A 19,771-nucleotide genomic window follows, 5' to 3' on the forward strand; every position below is an offset into this window, starting at 1 on the left:
TGCTGTGCTATACAAACTTGGATGCCCTCAGGCCTTGGATTCTTACCAACATAATCACTTTTTGAAAACTGTCACCAAATGTAAATGAAGTGAAGACATTTACAATAAATACATTTCATTGGGATGATTTCATATATCTGTGTGTGTGTGTGTGTGTGTGTGCACGTGTGCACGTGTGCTGGTTAGGGTTAAGTAGAGGGTATTTAGTGGCTGGATGATATAATAAAGTCTCTGATACAATTGTGTAAAGGATTTAGACATGTTTCACAGCATGAGGGTTAGCTGAATCCGATTGTTAGAGAATCCAGTGGCTGTTTATCTGCTTCTCTGCTTTTGGACAAAAGCACTGGCAAGTGACATGGCTTTCATGAAATGTGGAAAACGGGGATTACCCTGGTTCAGATAATGTAAGCCTTAAGGCTACAATAAGATACAGCTACATCTGCTTTGTTTCACTACATTGCAAAGAGCATATGGTGAACTGAAGGCACAGGAGATCATATATATATATATATATATATATATCTCCCTGAACTGATATTGTTACACTATAGTAGTTATATCACTATTAAGTGGTCTCCTCTGTCAGCTATTAGATAGCTATTACCCTATTCAGTGGTAGCTTGAGTCTTTTGGATGTGTCATGTGCAGTTCAGTTAGATCTATCATCATACTACTAGATAGCGCATGTTACAAAGCTCTGTTGGCTACTAAGACATTTTATATGCACCTCTTAAGGCCTATGAGAGCCTCCAATACTGTCCTCTGTTTATCACAGGTTATAATAAAAGAGGAGCACCTTCTGAGCCTGCTAAAAGCTAGAGAGGGTGATATGCAGGGACTGATAACAATTGGAATTTTTTCTTCAATGCACTGATAGCATCTCTACCATTTAGTTTCAAATGAAGGAAGATTTGTTCCCCTTGCATCAAAGTGGTAGTGAGACAAGAAACAGGGTATAAAGGGTTATGGAAGGTGTTTTACGCTCAGGGGGAATAAAGGAGGGCCGGTGTTTTGTGTAATGAGAAGGTTTTCTGCCAGCTCTTCTGAAGTAAAACATTCACCCAGAAGACAGAACAAACTGCTGTGTCAGTTTCAAGTCTGTGCAGTTTAGCCACAGTATCGCCACCTAATTTCCCACATTATTTATCTATCAGTTTAATACGGCGCTCACCAACTCTATTAATTACTGCAGTTTATTCTTATATTGTGTAGCCTGGCATACTGTAAATTGAATAGAAGAAATGTTGTTATTTGTGAAAAAGATTCAGATATAGTGTTTTTTTTATTTGAATATTTGCAAATTATGAACTGGAATTTTTGTATCTGATACATGGTGTCTTGCTCACAGTCTGTTTATCTGTTAGCTTTTTATTGATTCAGTTTTTGATGTTGTGGGATTATGGGGTTTAGAGATCAGCGAGATAATCTGTGCATGAACATATGCAGTTTGTCACTCTGTGTGTGCTCAGGGAAACGTGACAGATATTCTCGCTGTGTGACTCAGACACATTCATTCTGCACATCCATCATTTGGTACTGTTCAAAACTGGGTGCAGACAGGTCGAAGACAGAAAAATGCTCGGAATAAACCTCATAAATGATAACTGCTGCTGCATGGGGCTAGCACTGAGGTAGGCCGTGCCTGCATTTTAAGACACATATTTTTAAGATTTGCATTTTTAGGCCACATATTCTTACTTACTTGGTGATGCTAGTCCAGATAACTCTGATGCACACAGTGGTGACGAGCCACATTTTGGTTTGTGCTTTTGTTCACCAGTTTTCACTTTTTCAGGAACTCTTCATCTGTCTTTTTATAAATCTTTTCATGGCTGTTGTATGCAATTGATTCTCTTATTCTGAAGAAAGAGCAGTCATCTCTCACTGTCACCTGAAGAAGTGAAGACAAGCTGGGTTACTGAAGATTCTGTAAAGGTTTACTGGCAGCATAAGAAAGCATTACACATTAGAGGTGGGAATCATCAGACAACCCATGGTGTGATGTTATCACAATACTTCACTCACAATATGGTATTATTGCAATTCTTTTAACATTTTATGATACGCTGAGTATTGCAATAACATATAATGCGATTTGTCACCTATTTTCGATTGCTCATTATGTCCGCAAATATAAATGTAGTTAGTATCTGTATTATCCAATAAGATAAAGTTGTCTTTGTTTTTTTTCCTGCAAAATGAGATTGACAAACATACCAACACTGTCACTAAAATCTGCAATTTATGTTGCTTTGAGACAGAGTCAGTCTGCTATCAGTCTGCAATTTAATGGTGTCAAGTTGGCAGCACGATGGCACGGTGGTTAGCACTGTTGTCGCACAGCAAGAAGGTCCTGAGTTCAATTCCAACATTAGGCCGGGGTCTTTCTGTGTGGAGTTTGCATGTTCTCCCCGTGTTTGCGTGGGTTCCCTCCGGGTACTCCGGCTTCCTCCCACCGTCCAAAGACATGCAGCTTGTGGGGATAGGTTAATTGGATAATCCAAATTGCCACTAGGTGTGAATGTGAGTGTGAATGGTTGTCGGTCCCTGTGTGTTGGCCCTGCGACAGACTGGCGACCTGTCCAGGGTGTACCCTGCCTCTCGTCCTATGACAGCTGGGATGGGCTCCAGCGCCCCCTGCGACCCTAAAAAGGATAAGCGGAAGCGAATGGATGGATGGATGTTGGCAATTACGTCCAATCTGTTTCTGATAATCAACTGCGATAAGTCATAAAAATCACATATTTGTTGCTGTCTACTTAATCAGAAAATCACATTTAACAGAAATTTCCATTTAACTGTTAGATTTGCATTCAGCAACCATCCTATTCTAAATATAACCAGAATACAAGTAGTTTGCAGCCAGCTGAGTTGAGTCCCCTCGAGTTGTGCTCAGTGACAAAGGCTCATTCACACTGATGGCGATGTGCTGGCAATCTGTCTGCATTTATAAATTAGGCAGTAATTATTTGCTAATCTTTGACAATCTCTCTGAGATGGATTGTAGTCAGTCCAAGTCAGACTGCAACTTTTTGCTGGATGTCCTGGGCAATCATCAGTTGCAGAATATTAAAAAAACAAAACAAAAATAAAACAATAAATCAATGCAATCACCGTGCAGCCACTGATTTTTTTGTCCTAGTTTTCCTCGTGTGACTGAGCCATTAGCTTGCTCTGAATTAGGAAGCAGCTTTGTCAAGCTAAGTATGTCCAGTGTTGGATGTTTTTTTTGGTCGAGCTGATTTAATGTAAGTAAAGATGATTGTGCATGCGATGAGCGCTCTTGTTCATAGCATTCCCCGAGTATATTCATTTATTTCATGAAATATCGATATTTGGTGTTGCTGAATCGATTGCCATATAAATTATATACTAGATATAATGCTGCATCCACCCCACCCCCCCCCACCCCCAACCATACAACACATCTGTGTACACATGGGAAGAGTGTTAAGAGGCTGTGCATGATGCACCACTGCAAAATCAGTTTTATGCTTACAGGGAAGATGCTGTGTCAGCTCTGACACTTATTATGAATATCAATGACGAATGCAGTGGAGTGCAAGAAAGATGTACAGACGATTTCCACAGAATTCTCTCATCTCCTCTTCTTTCATAATTTTGCTTTGGCACTGATTATTGAAAATGTTTAATCTGACGGGTTATTGGGAATAGTCTTTTTTTGTAAATTCATTTATATGCATGTCACTGCTCAAAAACATTGCCCCACTATAAACACAGATCGTGTCATGTGATTGCATAGCCTTAGTTTTACAAAGGATGCCACAGCTATGCTTTATCATCAGGTTTGCTTGAAAAATGATAGTTTAAACAACCACCTTACTATGTTGTGCTGGATTCTGGGGTTTAATTTAGCTCACATGTTGCTATGTGCCAGATAAATAAACTGCAGATGAAGACTGTTGCTTATTGACAGACCTTTACTTTTAAAAATCTTTTATAGGTTGTTCCAGCCAGACTTTCCCCCTTAATCTCTCTCCTCAAGGATATGTTGCACAATTTATTTATCACCACTCCTGCCATCAAAGACGAATGTAAGGTACAAAGAGGGAAAATATTTCTTCAGTTACTCTAACTTTTCACAACTTTGTATGTTCTCCTCCAAGTCTCTGTTTCTTAAACTTTATCACATATAACTTTGCTTCAGTCGACTTTATTTTTGTCTTTATATTCACCTTTATACATCATCTGATGGCAAGATTAAGAGCTCAGTAAAACCTTCGAGTATGTTTGTTCCATTTTTCATCTTTGAGTTGAGAGACAAGCTCATTGCATTATGGGCCGGATTTACTAATTCAGTTGTGTTGTGTGTTTTTACAGGAATTAGATGGGTGGGGGAGGGTGTTACAGGATATCGCTGACCTGTGAAGTATTTTATCTTCTGTCTATTTGTTCTGCTTCCAGAATGACGCATTGCTGCTTTTATGTACTGCCTTGTTTTAGTTCATAAGTTACCCAGATGGGAGGCTATGGATAGGGACAATAGAAGGAAGAGAGCAGAAGGAATGGGGGAGCTAACATCTTTTTATCTCTTCTGATTCATTGTTATATTTCACAGGCTCATGCTCTTTAATATATTTTATTCTGCTGACAGTGCCATGATCACTTTGCTAGTTAAGCCTCCTACACATGGGTGGGAAGGGGGAGATTCAAGGGTGAGTCAGACAAATTCAAATGAGTCATAACGTAAGAAGGCGCAATAAAAGTTTAATGAGTTAAACCATTATCGCACTATGAAAGTGTCAAAATTGGTGACTTTTGGTAAAATTGATCTGACTGTTGGATCTTGGTGGTATGTTTAGCTTTGGAGTCAGCACAGCTAACGGCCCTGTGTTTATCTTCTGCCCAAAGATTTTCAGCTTTAGCTTTCCTGCACACTTCACATCCCCTTCTGTCCTACATTGCACAGCTAAGCGTTTAGCTGTGTTTGGCTTTGTGATGCGGGTTGGGCTCTGTATTTAGCTGCTGAGCCTGAGGCTCAGTATGTAAAACAGAAGCATATGCTCTAGTTCAGTGTTCCTTAGCCACAGGGGAAATCAGGTTATCAAAGAAAGAAATCTATCTTTTTTGTCATTTTATATTTCATGCTTAAGATTTGTTTTAATTATTTTGACTGTTTTTGCTTGATTTTGTTTTATATGCAAGTGAGCTCCCAGTTTGGATTTAGGACACAGACTCACTCTACTTTTAAGATTATGCTTAAAACTTTACTTTTTCATAAAGCTTATAGTCTTGTTGAATTAGACTTAGGCTTTCGGTGGTGGGGGGGGATTACACACTGAGCATTTCTTTTTCGCTCCCTGTGAAAAACTACTATATTTAATCATTAGCAATTATTAAACTTGGGCTCTCTATTATAGTTTACCTCTTGTCCTGTCTCTGGTCATGGCAGCTGGCTGCCCCTCCCTGAGCCTGGTTATGCCAGCAGTTTCTTCCTGTTAAAAACACGTTTTTCCTTTCCAATGTTGCCAAGTGGGGATTATGGGATAATTTTGGTTTCTTTTTAATATTGTTGTGCATTGAGGCTACTGCTCTTGTACATAAAAATGTAATTGAACTGAACTGAAGCACTCCACTTCAGAATGACCTAGAATACAGTACCTTCCTGTCTGTGTCAGTAAGGAAGGAGTTAAGTCTGTGTTGGCACATAAGCCTTTTTTAGGCATGGGGTACATAATATTGCTGCCTTCATCTCTTACAACAAGGGCATCCTGTCATGCAGAAATAGTTCACTTTGATGTTAATGTTCTCATGGCTTCATTCAGAGTTTCACACAACTGACATTTAAATCCATCATACAGATCAAACAAATGATCAGACTGTATGATTGTAAAGTGAAGAACACAGTCTCATTTGTGGTTAGCTCCTGATCAGGTCTGTTTCAATGTGGCAAATAATTTATTATAATCAGTAATTAAGTTGCAACTTCACACACTTCGCTGTGATGCTCTTTTGCTCTGGAAATGTGGAAAAAAAGAAGTCTTTGTATTTTGTGCAGATTTACTTTACAATAATAATAATAATTATTATTAAAAGAGAAGAGGGAACATTCATCATTTCATTAACTCTTGCCCCATCATAGGGCAAGTTTGATACTTCCTCAAATTTAGCACGAGATTAGTTGGAAAGTATGAGACCGTGTGAGCAAGCGAGATGGAAAGTGGCAGACTCATGCCATTTAAAAAAATGTAAATGTTACTAGATTCAATCAGAAAGGTTCATATGCCCTCAGATTAATAGAAAGGAGTACATGTCTAAAAGGGGCAACATTCATCCTGCTGTGTTAGTTGACATTGGTTAGCATGCTCCAGTTCATGGAGCATGATCCAGCATTTGCATTTAAGAGACACCGTGTCCAGGATCTCCTTGATCAGGACTGGCTAGCTCATCAAGGAGCCCTAATTCCTGATTTGGAATCACTTGCTTGGAACCTGAAATCAGTCTGCTTAGCTGAGTAGCGTGCATCTCTGCCGGATGCTTTCTGTGCATCATTGAAGCAAAATATTCTGTTCTGTGATAAAAAAAAAAAAAACATGTTGATAGACATTAAAAAGCTTTGGGATATTTGAGACCTTGACTTTTTATCGTTTAAAATATGCAAGGTGATAGAAATAGATGGAAATACATGAAAAACCCAGGCTTGGAACCTGGGCCCTTGAAATAGCCATCTGGCTCAACCTCATGAGCTATAACAGTGCCATCATTTTCTGGTATATGCCACTTCAGAAAGAAGAAATAAATAAAATATAAATAAAATAAGAAATAAAGTTCTGTATGATAGCATCAGAAAACTCGTGTTTGTTTATTTTTCTTACAAACTGATTTTTTTTTAGCTTATTTCTATGTCATATTTCCCCCAGGTTTTCCTTGTATAGTGGCTGGATGCCTCAATTGTGCTGCCTAACGCACACTTTGTGAACCACTGGCCTAAAGGGAAGAGGAAACGAAGCTAAAACAGCCTGTTTCAGATAGTGGATGAACTCAGGGTTAGTCAAGTAGAGCCCAACAATAAGAATATGGAGCTGGAAACGAGCACAATATGTTCTCCTTTATGTATGCACTTCACACTTTACAAGGATGTTGTGAAGTAGACTTCATCCCGTTAAGGTTACAAGAACGCCATTTAACATTACTTTCTATTACTCGAAGAAATGTGACAATTCTTATTAGCAAAGATTGAAGACGTCAAATAAATGTGATTTGTCATTGGTCTTGGCCATCAATATTCGTCAAGTAACGTGTGGATAAATCTGTGGTATTAAATATTGACCCAAAAAGCTGCAGGGACCTGCCATTGATTTTTTTTTCTAAGTAATGCTCACTTCAGAAGACTTCCCAACTTTTTCTTTGTCACAGCATATCTCTATTATTGATCCCTGGAATAAGCTTTTAAAAGCCATTTTATTGTCATGATTTGGGGCATTATACTAACACAGTGTCTTTGATGAATTACTACTTATCACCCTTTATAAATATTTATCAGCCAGCTAAAACTAATGCCAGTGGAAAAGAGGAGGCAGTGCCCAAAGCCTTATCTGCCCTGCCAGTTGCTGGCATATTTGGAATTTATAACAATCTTCAACAAATAAATAACAGGAGTTAATGTTTTTTTTAATAGTAAATATAAGAGATCAGAATCTCAACAGCCACATCTACTTTGTCAATTTTTTAAATCAGGTTTCCATGCATTTGTTATTATTGGTCCAACTCAAGTCTCTCTTACATTCACTGTAAAACAATTAGCTGTTGCCAGACTTGTTTTGCAACAGCATGACCAAAGGACAATTGTGACTCCAATGAAATGTGCTGCGTCAGAACTGCACATGCTTTGAATGTTAATAAGACAACACTTCTTTCATTTACTGCCAACCCTTTTGTTTGACTGATGTTCAGACACTGGCAAGTCTGTGCACCTGTTTTTGAGCCACATTGGGCCCGTTTGAGCCTGTCTTTGTCCAGTGCTACTTGAATAGTGTTTTTTTTCCTTTTCTGGATGACTGTGCTCCATTAAGTAAAGCTTGGACCAAGATTTTCCTATTTCATTTATTCCATCTTAGAGACACAGCTGTCCTTCAGCTGCAATCATTGTGTCATGCTACCAATTCAGCTTGGTGTTGCTGCTGTTGAAAACAATGTAGTTGATGATGAATGAGTGCAGTGATGGGGAAAATCCAGTTATTCAGTGTGAAGCTCGTATCCCTCATTTCCATACTGAACTGCAGTTGAATCTCCCGATAGCTTTTTGGGAGAGACTGCCCAGATAATTCTTCCACAAATGTCAGGGAAATGATGCTGAGCGAGGCTGCTGCAGTCCTCTTCTATGAAACTGATAACGCTCAGTCAACATTCAGAAATCCTGCTGCTGAATGCTTATCTCCTTAATGGCTCCCTGTGCACAAACCACTATTATTAAGGCTTAATTATTTTTGCCTCCTATGCTATGGGGTGTTTTCTGGAGGTCCACGATATCTCCCTTATGATGTAATGTCCCGTCGCACTCTGTAACACGCTCTCGTTGCATGGGTGGGGTATTACACGCATAGACATGAGTATTATTACAGACTTCGTTAACAGCTTGTGGCACCTCATTTGGCTTGTCATGTGTGCATATCTCCAGCACATCTTTGATTTGCTTTTATCTCATTCTTTTGAAGCCTATCATCTGCACACTAACATGATACTGTACATTCATTACCGCTAATTGCACTGGTCTGGAAATTAAATCAGCAGCCCAGCTCAATTAAATGATTGCTGTTATCTTGTGATTCATTTCACAACATTGATTTGTAGTTTTTATTTCTCTCAGAGGTCAAATGCAGCACATGATTTATGTAAGCACACTGGTTCAAGAGACAGATTTCTGTGCAGCTGCTGTTGCTGTCAGTGCATCTTCTTGACTCAGTGGACGCCTTAACAACCACAAGACTTCCAGTGTTTCAGAGTTGTGTAAGACAGAAAAATTAGGCTGATACTATGTTTGTCCTACGGTACTCAAAGTCAACTATACAAGGCCCACGTAGTTCTCCACTGCACTCCACCTTCGCTATGAGGATGAGAATCACTGGTGAGTTTCTGTGGGCATCTATCTAATGTAGCTTACCAACAAAATCATGGAGGCACTCCCTTGTGGTGCTATTTGGTATTGCAACGGAAACATAAACTTTTATTACAAAGTTGTTTTGTAATTGCCAGCAGTTACTGTAAAATATAAAAAATATTACATTATACATATTTTGTTGACTGGACACCGAATGAGATGTTAGGATGGTTGCCAAGTAGACTACAAAAGTTACTACAAGTATAACAGGCCCTTTATACTTTCTGTTCTCGCCCTTGGAAGTGGCACCACACATCAAAAATAATATCTCATCAATTTTGTCTAAGCAGCATCACCTATTGTTCAGGAGAATACTGCTCTGAGTGCTCACACCTTCAGTGTTGGTCATCACTATATCTGTGCATCACCATCAAACCTTCATACCCAAAGTACTTTTTATTTTTTATCAACAAGTTGTGGCAGCTGCACTAGTCTTCATTGTGTACTTTTTCCTGTGGCTGTTGCCCCCATCGGTTCTGCAGGAACTGAAGCCGTGGTGCCCACCATACTAAAAACAAATAAATAAATAAATACCATCACATTTTCAGTATATTGTATAGATACAGTATAGTATGTAAAAGTATCTAAAAGTATGGGATTAGGAAGTCTATCTGTCAACTGGGCAAAAAACCCCACCCCAAACCAAACATGTTCACAAGTCACCCAATTCTAACTTATAGTTTGGCACAGATTTTTAATGCCACTTGGTATTTGAATATTTATAGAATAATATACATCTGCTACTCAAATTTGCCAGATAACTCTTGGATTTGTTGTTCTGTTGATTCCAAATGGATCTGGGAAAAAATATGACTTTTCAAAATGTATCAAACCAGTCTGTCTTACAATTCATTTATAATTAATGAGTTAGTTCCATCATGTATACACTTTCTCATTGCTTCACTGAAAAGCAAACTGAAGTCTTTTTTTGTCACGGTTCTGGGTCTTTCTGACCCAGCTTTTTGAGTTCTTGTGTTTTTTTTATATATTATGGTTTATGTTTTGAGTCCTTTGTTGTACTGTGTTTGTTGTTTCTTTAGGTTTCAGTTATGGTTATCATAGGTTTATTTCTTAGGTTTTGTAATATGGCTTCCCTGTGTTCCATGTTGCGTCTACTATGGCTTTCTGTACCATGTTTCAGGTCCCTATGTTCTGTCTCTCCAGTTGCTGTTAAGTTTACATGTCTAGAGTTCAGTCAGTGTGTTTCCTGTTTTACTTTGAAGGTCCGTGTCTCATGTCAGTGTTTCTAGTTTTGCTTCCCTTGTCTCGTCCAGCCTGATTACTCCCAGCTGTGCTCTCCTTCTGTGTCTCATTCCCTCGTTATCCCTCAGTATATTTAAGCCCTGTGTTTCTCTTTGTCAGTGTTGTAGTCTCCCTCATGGCTGTGTTTCCCTGTGTGTCAGTTTATCCATGTCCCAGTTTAGTTTTGTTATATTTTTTGTGCCATTCTGCAATAAAGCAGCTTTTTGAGTTTAATTCCTGCGTGGTGAGTTTTGCATTTGGGTCCTTCTCCTGCCTGCACACAGCCGAAACATGACATTTTTACTAACTTCAACAATCCTTGGTTGTCTGTTGGATTTAATATATTCCATAGGCCTACAGTATGTTGGTACCACTTGGGTTACTGGATTACTTTTTAATTCCCTCTTAGCATAGATCAATACTGCTGTTAAACCAGCATCAAAAGGAGACACTCTGAGGTTTAACCCCAGTTTAAACACTCATAGTTATTTTAACAGTCCCAGCTTAAAGCAGTTCACTGATTGCACAACAGATGTTTTCCAAAACTGATGTTGTTGCCGTGGTGGCTGTGAGCATGTTTAGCTGACTTCATGGCGTACAGTTTATTATATGAACTTTAAATGTGTAAACAACGGTTCTGAAAAAGTGTAAATAAAACAATAATGCAATCATGTGTAAATCTCATAAACCTAGATTTTATTCACAATAGAACAGGAAACATCTCATATGTTCGAACTGAGAAATTTTATTATAAGCAACCACACATGTAAAGAAGGCTGTAAAAGCTGAAGGAACATTTTTCAACTAACACTGTTTCCTCTGCACTAAAGAGAAGGAACCATCAGGTTTGGTATCAGCGCTCAGTTTAAAAGCCTGCATCTCTGATGGTAAAGGGGTTCACTGGTGCCTCTGAGATTGGCAGCATGCACATCTGGAAAGCCACCATCAATGCTAAAAGGTATTAAACAGGCTTTAGAAGACATGGTGCAGTTTAAACATTTGGGGGTTTTTTTAGCTTGTGTTTTGAATTAAATATGGGTTGATGAGACTTGTATATTGCTGGTTTCTGTTTTTATTTACATTTTCCTTTCAAGTTCTTGAACTTGGAAATGGAAGAAACCATTAGTATGAAAGAACAGGAATAACCTGGCCAATCAAAGCTTGTGATCTGTGAGAAAATTGCTGTCAAGTTATTTTGGTGTTTCTACTTGCAGTGTTGTTACTTAGGGCATATCAGTAATGTATGAACCTGACAATGATTTACTAAAATAAATGAATAATGCATTTAAGAAATGATTAGGCGGCAACATCATGAAACTGGCAAAAACTCTGCCATGTCCAAAACAAAACAAAAATACTGAATTTATCTTTGATGTCAAAGATAAATTATTCTCAGTTTAATAGCAGCCATAGGTATAGGGCTGCTGCATATATTTCCCTGACAGAGATTTATGGAAGCAGAAAGCTCAATTCCAGGAAATAGGGAAAGAGAAACAGAGAGAGGAGCGAAGAGAAAATGGAAAGGGTGGAAGATCTGATAACTGAGGCATTCCCCTGATGGGAGGGAGATAGCTCTCTACCATCCACTCAGTAAGTGTGGGCTGAAACTCAGATAGCACGCTTAAGCAGGACAAAGTGGAGATGGAGAGCTCCCCCTTCAGCCTATATCCTGCTGGCTCCACTTTACTTTGCTCTTTGTGGATGTCAGCCTCTATGAGAGACCCTCTGCATCTTCCACCTGACACAGTGCCGAGAGGATAACCTGCCACCACGGCGAGTCCAGCGGCGTCATGATGATGCATGATCTCAAAACAGGTCAGACTGTTGCCATTATGTGTATTACATAGCAGTATATAGTGGTAGAGAGATATGTTCTCATAGTGGGAACAGTTTGCTTTTTCCCACTGGAGTTTGTTGTTCCTGAAAAAGTTCTATAAAGATTGTACAAGGAGTTTTCATTGTATTCTCGTAGTGTGATTAATTTCTTACAGAAAAACCAGAGTAGTTAGAAACCTCAAGGTGTTTCTGTTGGTGTGAGAGAGTATTAGGTGCTCCGTCCACAGCGCCTTGCCCTTGGTACCCTTCTGTCTGGACCTAACCCATGTATTGGACAGGGATTAGGCTGAGCGTCTTGTTTTGCTGCAAAATATTGCATAGCGTGCCAGGGCTGAATCCAGTTGTTGCAGCAAAGAGAGACAGAGCATGCTCATGGGAACTGAGTTGCAGTGCTGCTGTTTCTGCACAAATTTCTCAGGGAAGGTTTTTGGTTCTCATGAAAAAAACCCAGACTGTCATTTGGTGTTCAGAGTTTGGCAACTGTATATCAAACTCATTTCAGTTCATATAAAAAGCTCCATTTGATGGTGTAAGGGTGTTTGCATTTGGGCAAACTAAACCAGTATTTTTACTTACAGCCCCCTTTTTTGTGGCTCAGCTTAAACTGACACAATGAGACATGCCTTCTTGAAGTTCACTGCAAGGAGAAACATCAATCATTCTTTGCTTTATCTGGTAAAACTCTTGACCCGATGGTTTTGAATGCTGAAATATGCAAGCCTTGAACTCCTGTCAGGATAATATATACTGCATAGTTATCAGATGATGCATCCCTCACTGCTGTATTGCAGCATTTGACTTCATAGGAGACAGAAACAAATGCACGATGACTGAAAACACTGTCATTTTTTTAAAGTTTTGTTTTGCTCTTTGTGTTGACTTACAAAACTCTTTTAAACAAATCGTGCAACTAAATGAAACCTTCGGTGCTTCCCCACTACATAATTTAGATGGCTGTTCGGTAGCTCACGTACAGGACGTTTATTCCCCCGTCCTTTAAAAAAAAAAGCATCGTCACAAGCTTTCAAGGAAGCTAATTTTCTCCAAACAAATGGGCCCAGTGTGCTGCATTGTTGGTACATTAGCTGGGGATGCTTCAAATTCCGTGACAAATAGTTCAGAAGTAATGCGGCTAAAACAAAAGCCTCAAAGAATGCAGATTCCTAATTAACAGGGGAGCCTGGTGCAGTGCTGCTGCCTGTATGTGCCCAGTTCAGCTCAGCAAATTATGAGTGGTCAAATCTCTGCGTGTGCGAATGCATGGGTGTGCAAGTTTTTGTTTATCTATGGATATTTAAATGCTGAATTCAATGCAGGATACACGTGATCGTAAACATGCATTTTATATACCGTTTATACTTGAAGTCATGTTTTTACATCTGCAGAATTGGATTTTTTTTCCTGTGAACTTTGCTGAAATGTCGACTCATAAATCTTTCCAGCCTGCTCTGTTTGTTTCCTCCTCCCTTTGCTGCATGGTGATGCAGTGAAGAACCACTTTCTGTTTCTATCATTCTGCGTCTGTATGGTGCTGAAACTTAGCAGCTTTCCTTCAGAGCATTCACCCCCCTCCCCACCTCCCACTGCACTATAATCATTTATTTACTACTGGCACACTTTAAGTGAACATAGTGTAAACATTTTTTTATCTCAGCAATGAGTTTATCCGTGCCTGTGTGAGTGCTTATGAAAGTGTTTAGCTTCTGCATAGCAGTATTTACCCTGTGAGCGCACAGTATTTTTCAGCTTCAGTGCTGTTAACGATGACAGTGACGATTAAAGGAAACAAAAGAGAGACAGTGAGAGAAGAATTTAATAAATCACTAGTAAAGAGTATCAACTTAAAAGGATTATTTGTTTGTTTAACCCATCATTGCTCCCAGCCTTTTTGTCTTTTGCTTGAATGAAACCATTTCTTTAAGTTGCCCGAGTCGAGACTTCAAACCTGAAATTGCATCTATGATAGCAATATATCAAATGCAATGCAAATTGCTCACCGACATTTTTTTTGTAATATTCCAACATAAAATTGTTAAAAAAAATAAGGAAAAAGTTCAACGGAAAAGAGCGATAATGATAATGAGCAGTGGCAACCTGTCCTGGACAAGGCAACAAGTGAGGTACTTTAGATAAATCCAGTGAATGAGTGAAACTAAAAATACCCCAATTACTAGTTTATAAGGATGGGCAATCAGACTTTAAAGCTTGTAAGAATGAAATCATCCATTGAGTAAACCTGCTGGAAACAGGTTTCAGGGCCTGCAGCGTGGCATTATATTTGTTTAGGCTTAGTTTGACACAGTTTGTTGAGTTTGTATTCAAGGAGGATTTGAAAAATATTTTTATTTTGGTGTAAAAAGTGATTATTACCATCATTGTTTAGTCACGTGTAATTATACAACAGACAACAAATAGAAACTTGTCGTGTCATGCTTTTCAGCCCTCTCGTCACCAGTAGCTGCTGTTTGCTATTCTTTCATGTGACAGTAACATGTGTTTATGCTCTAGTTAAAGCAATGAATGGCCCATCTAATTGAAATCAATAAAGCTTGGTGGGCTGGCTTACGGAGAATGCTGAGCCCTACACTCTGTGTAAAGCAATATGAGCCTTGGCTGGCTGCAGGGCTACTGAAGATTCTTTTTTTTGCTGTTGACTGAATCATCACTGTAAGCTTATGAACTTTATGTGATATTTTTACCCCCATCCAACAGACAGCTAGGAGTATAGAAACACAGGTGTGCAGGGAGTTGATCCAGAAGGAATATGATTAATGACTTGATACTCCTTTTCTTATTTCTCTTGGTGTTGTCTCTCCCTCTGTCCTGCAGCCACAACCTGAAGGCTACATCATTTCGGCATCCTGTGACTGGACAGATTTCCCCTGAAAACATAGATTACACACTACAAGACAGGTGAGCTGGCCTACCTTTTTTTAAGTGAATGATGTATATGACGCTCGCTTAAATATATAAGTTAGTTTACGAACCTGAGATGGGAGTCTTTAGTGTTACTCTCCTTGAAACATGCCACAGCAGGGGAGTGCGAGTGTCTATTCTCCACTAACAAGAAGATTAAAATTGGTTGATTTCCAGTTTGTTGTTTATTAGCAACATAACCAGCAGTCCTTGTCAGAACACAAAAGGATGGGCACTGTTGTATTTGAATAAACTGAATGCATTCATCACCATTACCATGGTATTTATAACACCATAATGGAATCTATGGCAATGACACAACACTCACATCTCGCTTTGATCATATTCATATCACGTCAGGAGCCATGAATCTGACTCATCAATCTGTTATGCTAATGCTGGCTGTATTATAACAGCGAGTTATTCCGGCCCACCTGGGCTGTTTCTCTCAATGCCGTTGACACCATAAAAGCAAGCTCCTGACTGTGTGCTCACTGAATTGTTGAGAACTGTTGATTGAAAGGAGGGATTTACTAGGCGGCAACATTACTATATTGTCATGGCACGATAGTCGGATTTATTTCCTTTTATGTCATTGTGTAAATCAAGCAAGGCATTAAAGCTACACAATTCAAGGCAGCAGGTGTCTGGTTGTATTTAAGCTGTCTGGTGTAAGATGATCGTGCATACCAAATATTCCACTATAACAGCACCATGGCGGGGCACAAGCATCTGTTAAAGCAATATAAAACTGATTAAAGTGATTCATATGCATCCTCCACTGTCATTCACTTCTTAAAACTCTCCATCATCCCTTGTTCAGTCCTGCTGAGACACGGATTTGTATACCATCAAAGGGGCTTTAACGCTATGGATGCCTCACTTGCATATTTTCAACAGTAACAAAATGCCACTTCTGATCTCTTTAAGCTCATAAAAGTAAGAATAACACCTGTTTTATGTCTGCTCTACAACAACATTCCAAAGATGCCACGCAAGGGAAAACACAAGTTAAGAAAAGTCAGTCATAGCATATACACTAAGTGTACGGTAATTATTTTTATTACTATAAAAGACACTGACACAATTCATACATATGCCAGTCACTGTCTGTGTGAAGTGTTGAACTGAGCCGAGGGAAACATTGCACTCAAAGCAAAATGGATGCAGCACCACAGCTAAAATCAGTAAAAGGTAGAAAATAATAGTAAAGATAGTCTCGTACAAAAGTAATTTCAATTATATTTTACTTGCAAGGAGCCAGACTGTCATTCTACCTGTCATTTTTCAGAGGAATGTTTTTTGTTTTGTTGGTTAGTCACTTAACACTGACCTGTGAATGACTAACTCAAAGGATGAATCAGTGTTATGACAACTTTAAACGGTGTCTTTCTCAGGCTGTTGCACTTTGTTTTCTGTGTGTTTGTTGAATTTATGAAAAATGTCCAACAGTTTGAAGGCATAACGTTGTTTTTTTGCACCAACAAGGTGCTTAAAGATAAATTAGCCAAAAACTTGTCATATTTCTGCACAGTGTGGAGTGTGTCCTTACAAAAATCTGAGAAAACTGGACGAATAGAGGACAGAAGAAGAAGTGACAGCCCTACAAAACTATCTACAGCAGATGGGCAGTTCCCGAAGCCATTAGAAGTCCTTAAGGAACAGAACAAAAAAACTGAGCAAAGATCAGATATATATGGCTCTTCCGCTGATCCATCTACTGTTCACTGAAGCACCATCGGTAATGGTCTCAGTGGAAGGGTAGCTGTCAAGAAGCCATTCTTAAGGAAGGGAAATAGGGAGAAAAGGCTGATGTATGCCAAATTACACAAGAACTGTTCTGAAAATCAGTAGCAACAGGTCTGATGAAAAGATGACTCCACCAGTCCTTCAAATCGTTATCAGTATGTATGGATGAGGTCTGAAAAGAGGCATGAGCGGAGGCTCTGTCATAGTTTGGGGTTGCATTTGGTGTTGGGAATTATCAGATTTTGACTCAACATGCAGTGCTGTCTGGAAAGCATCTGATTGGCAAAAGATTTGTTTCTCAGCATGACAATGATTTTAAACACACTGCCGGTGTGTATGCAGATAGGCAAACACACAATGGAACACTATCAGTCACAGACTGGCCTCCCCAGAGTGTGGACCTTAACGTTATTGAAGAAGTGTGAATCATGTTGAATGAGGCACTCAACATCCAAAGAAGAGCAAAGTTTGCCTGAGCCAGTTTAGGCAGTGTACCAAATATTTACTTTCAAGTTTCCTTAGAATTATACAGACTCTGTCTTTTATACTATGTTTCCAAATAGGCAACATATGAGCAGTGCATCAATTTAGAAGTAATAAAAGACTACAAGATGATACAATTTAATATTTTAGTGAAACATCATTGGACACTTCATATCTGGTAAAAGCTGCATGTCTTAGACTTTATAACAGTGTGCAACACAAGCCGCCTGTAAACTCATCCACTTGTAAAACAGGAGTGAGTGCTCTTTCAGGCCTTTTCTGCTTTTCCTCTGAATCTACTTCTACCACATGCTTTTTTATCCTTGGTCGTTGCTTGCTGATAGCTAAATTTTATTTCTCCATTTCACAGCATGCTTAAATGTTGTTGCTGGGTTTTTTTGTTCATTAGTATGTTGACATTAGGGGTTCATTCTGCTTGTAATAATACTTTAATAGGAAGTGGGTTTCTTCCATTAATAATTGACTCACTTATTCCCTGGAGATATTGAGGACAGGCAGATCAGGAAAAGGAGCTTCATGAAGCCCGGTTCCACAGAAAGGTTGATCAGACTCTGCTTTACTGGCCTGAAGTGTCAGAGTTTGTCTAGATTATTCTACCAGGATCGAGTCATTGAGTCGCATGTACACTCACTGTCTAAAAAGATTTAAAAAAAACATCTAGTCTACCTCCATTTCCATCATAGCAGAAGAAGCAGGAAGACATGGAACTTAGCGACATTCCTACTTCGACACCACACTATGTGAAATATTGCTCCTCTCATCCACATGCCACTACAAATCTCCTGGGGAACTGCTCCAATGACAGTGGTGGTAAACAGTATGAAAACTTCACATAAAACAGCAGAGTCCCCTTGATAAGACAGAAACATCCTGTAAAACTGCTGGCAGCAGTCCAAGCTTGGAGTGAACTACTGTAAGTTGTGCTCCAGTTTGACTTTCCTTTTTTTCCCCCGCTTGTTCTACCTGTATGTTTTCTTGCTTTAGTCTCTGACAGATGCCTCAGTCTTACCTACTTTTCTCTAGATTGTGTGTATTGCGGCACACAAAGGGAAAATCAGCACAAGGATCTGCTCATAACCTATTTATTGAACAATGCAGGGGGAGTTAGGACATTGTCAGGTCACATTAGTTCCTGTTGGTAAATTAGGTTTGAGTAAGCACAAACTACTAGATTACATACTGTATATAGCACAGAGGTCACCTGACTACTCATTAGTTATTCCTTCAAGGACCTGACTGATATACCAACCAGTACCAATGTTTGGTCACATAGAAATCTGATATTCGAATATATCAGCCAATATTTATTTTCTTTTAGTGGACACGAATGTTTTTTTATGACTTGTTTGGCATCATACAGATGTCACAGAGAGGAAGAGTCCTAAATTAAGTGTTTAAAGCAATCAAAAACATTTGGATCATCAGGAATGCTTGAACACACACTGACCTCATTATCTGAAGCGAAAACAGGTAGGTCACCTTTAAACATGTCACTCTCACCATCAGTAAATTTGTACATGCCCATTGAAGTTGAGATGCAGTACTTTTTGGCCAAAAATGATTGAAGTTTATTTTTTCTTTACTGGTTATTACAGTGTCCATAACCATAATGCCATCACATTGTTCTGTACTTCAGGTTAAAACGCTTCTCACATTAACTGAGTTCTCTGTTAAGAAGATCTGATGCAAGTCTTGGAAAAGCTATGATGTAACATCATGTAAGGAAATGTATCATTGCATTGCTGTTGGTGGCTCTAAGCGAACTAATGTTGAGGCTGCCGAATGTAATCTTTATTGTTTTACATCTCAGAAGCATCTCAATTCTGTTCTTTTTATTATCTTTGAGGTGCGTTGCATACAGTATACAAAAATGTCAGAAGCTTCACACAAATGGCTGTAGATGCCATGTCGTTGGCCCCTATTTGTAATCTGTACTTTGACGTCATTTCTCTCCTCGGTTGTTTGCAATCAGTCAAAACTAATTAGACCGCAGTAGGTACAAGAGGAAACATTGTTGTTTCCTGGATGGAGAATATGGTAATGACACAGCAGGGAAGAGCTTGGGGCACTTGGGGTATGAAAGATGATCTTCTGTTTAAAAATCATTACAATAATTCAGAATGAGACTTTGGGAAATTTGTGCCAACAGTAAGCTATTCACTTGGCTCCTGGAGTTTTTAATGAATAAAAGAATTCTGCTTTAAAAATGTTAGTCTTTCTGTCCTAACATAGATATGCACACACACACACACACACACACACACACACACACACACACACACACACACACACACACACACACACACACATCAGCCCCCTATGAATAAGCTTTAACCTGTTTTCTGTCACGCCTTTAACCTCTTAAGCCCCAACGCCCCCTGGCAGGAGGCAGGAGATCAGTTA

At 39.1% G+C, this 19,771-nt stretch overlaps 1 protein-coding gene across 9 annotated transcripts in view; it reads left to right on the forward strand.

Moving 5' to 3' along the window:
• plekha7b (pleckstrin homology domain containing, family A member 7b) overlaps positions 1-19,771 on the forward strand; it is a 73,194-nt gene that overhangs the window by 20,235 nt on the left and 33,188 nt on the right. For 8 of the 9 annotated variants that reach the window (XM_013908522.1, XM_013908519.1, XM_013908520.1 and 5 more), the window contains one exon: positions 15,029-15,112. In XM_013908522.1, the coding sequence (XP_013763976.1) occupies positions 15,029-15,112 (84 nt within the window). Of the gene's footprint in view, positions 1-11,970; positions 12,179-15,028; positions 15,113-19,771 lie in introns of those variants that run through there. The other variant, XM_013908526.1, reaches the window with a different exon arrangement.

The sequence above is a fragment of the Pundamilia nyererei genome, unplaced genomic scaffold (assembly GCF_000239375.1).
Source record: "Pundamilia nyererei isolate P.nyererei 1_Seehausen unplaced genomic scaffold, PunNye1.0 scaffold00011, whole genome shotgun sequence".
In the NCBI taxonomy this organism is placed as follows: domain Eukaryota; kingdom Metazoa; phylum Chordata; class Actinopteri; order Cichliformes; family Cichlidae; genus Pundamilia; species Pundamilia nyererei.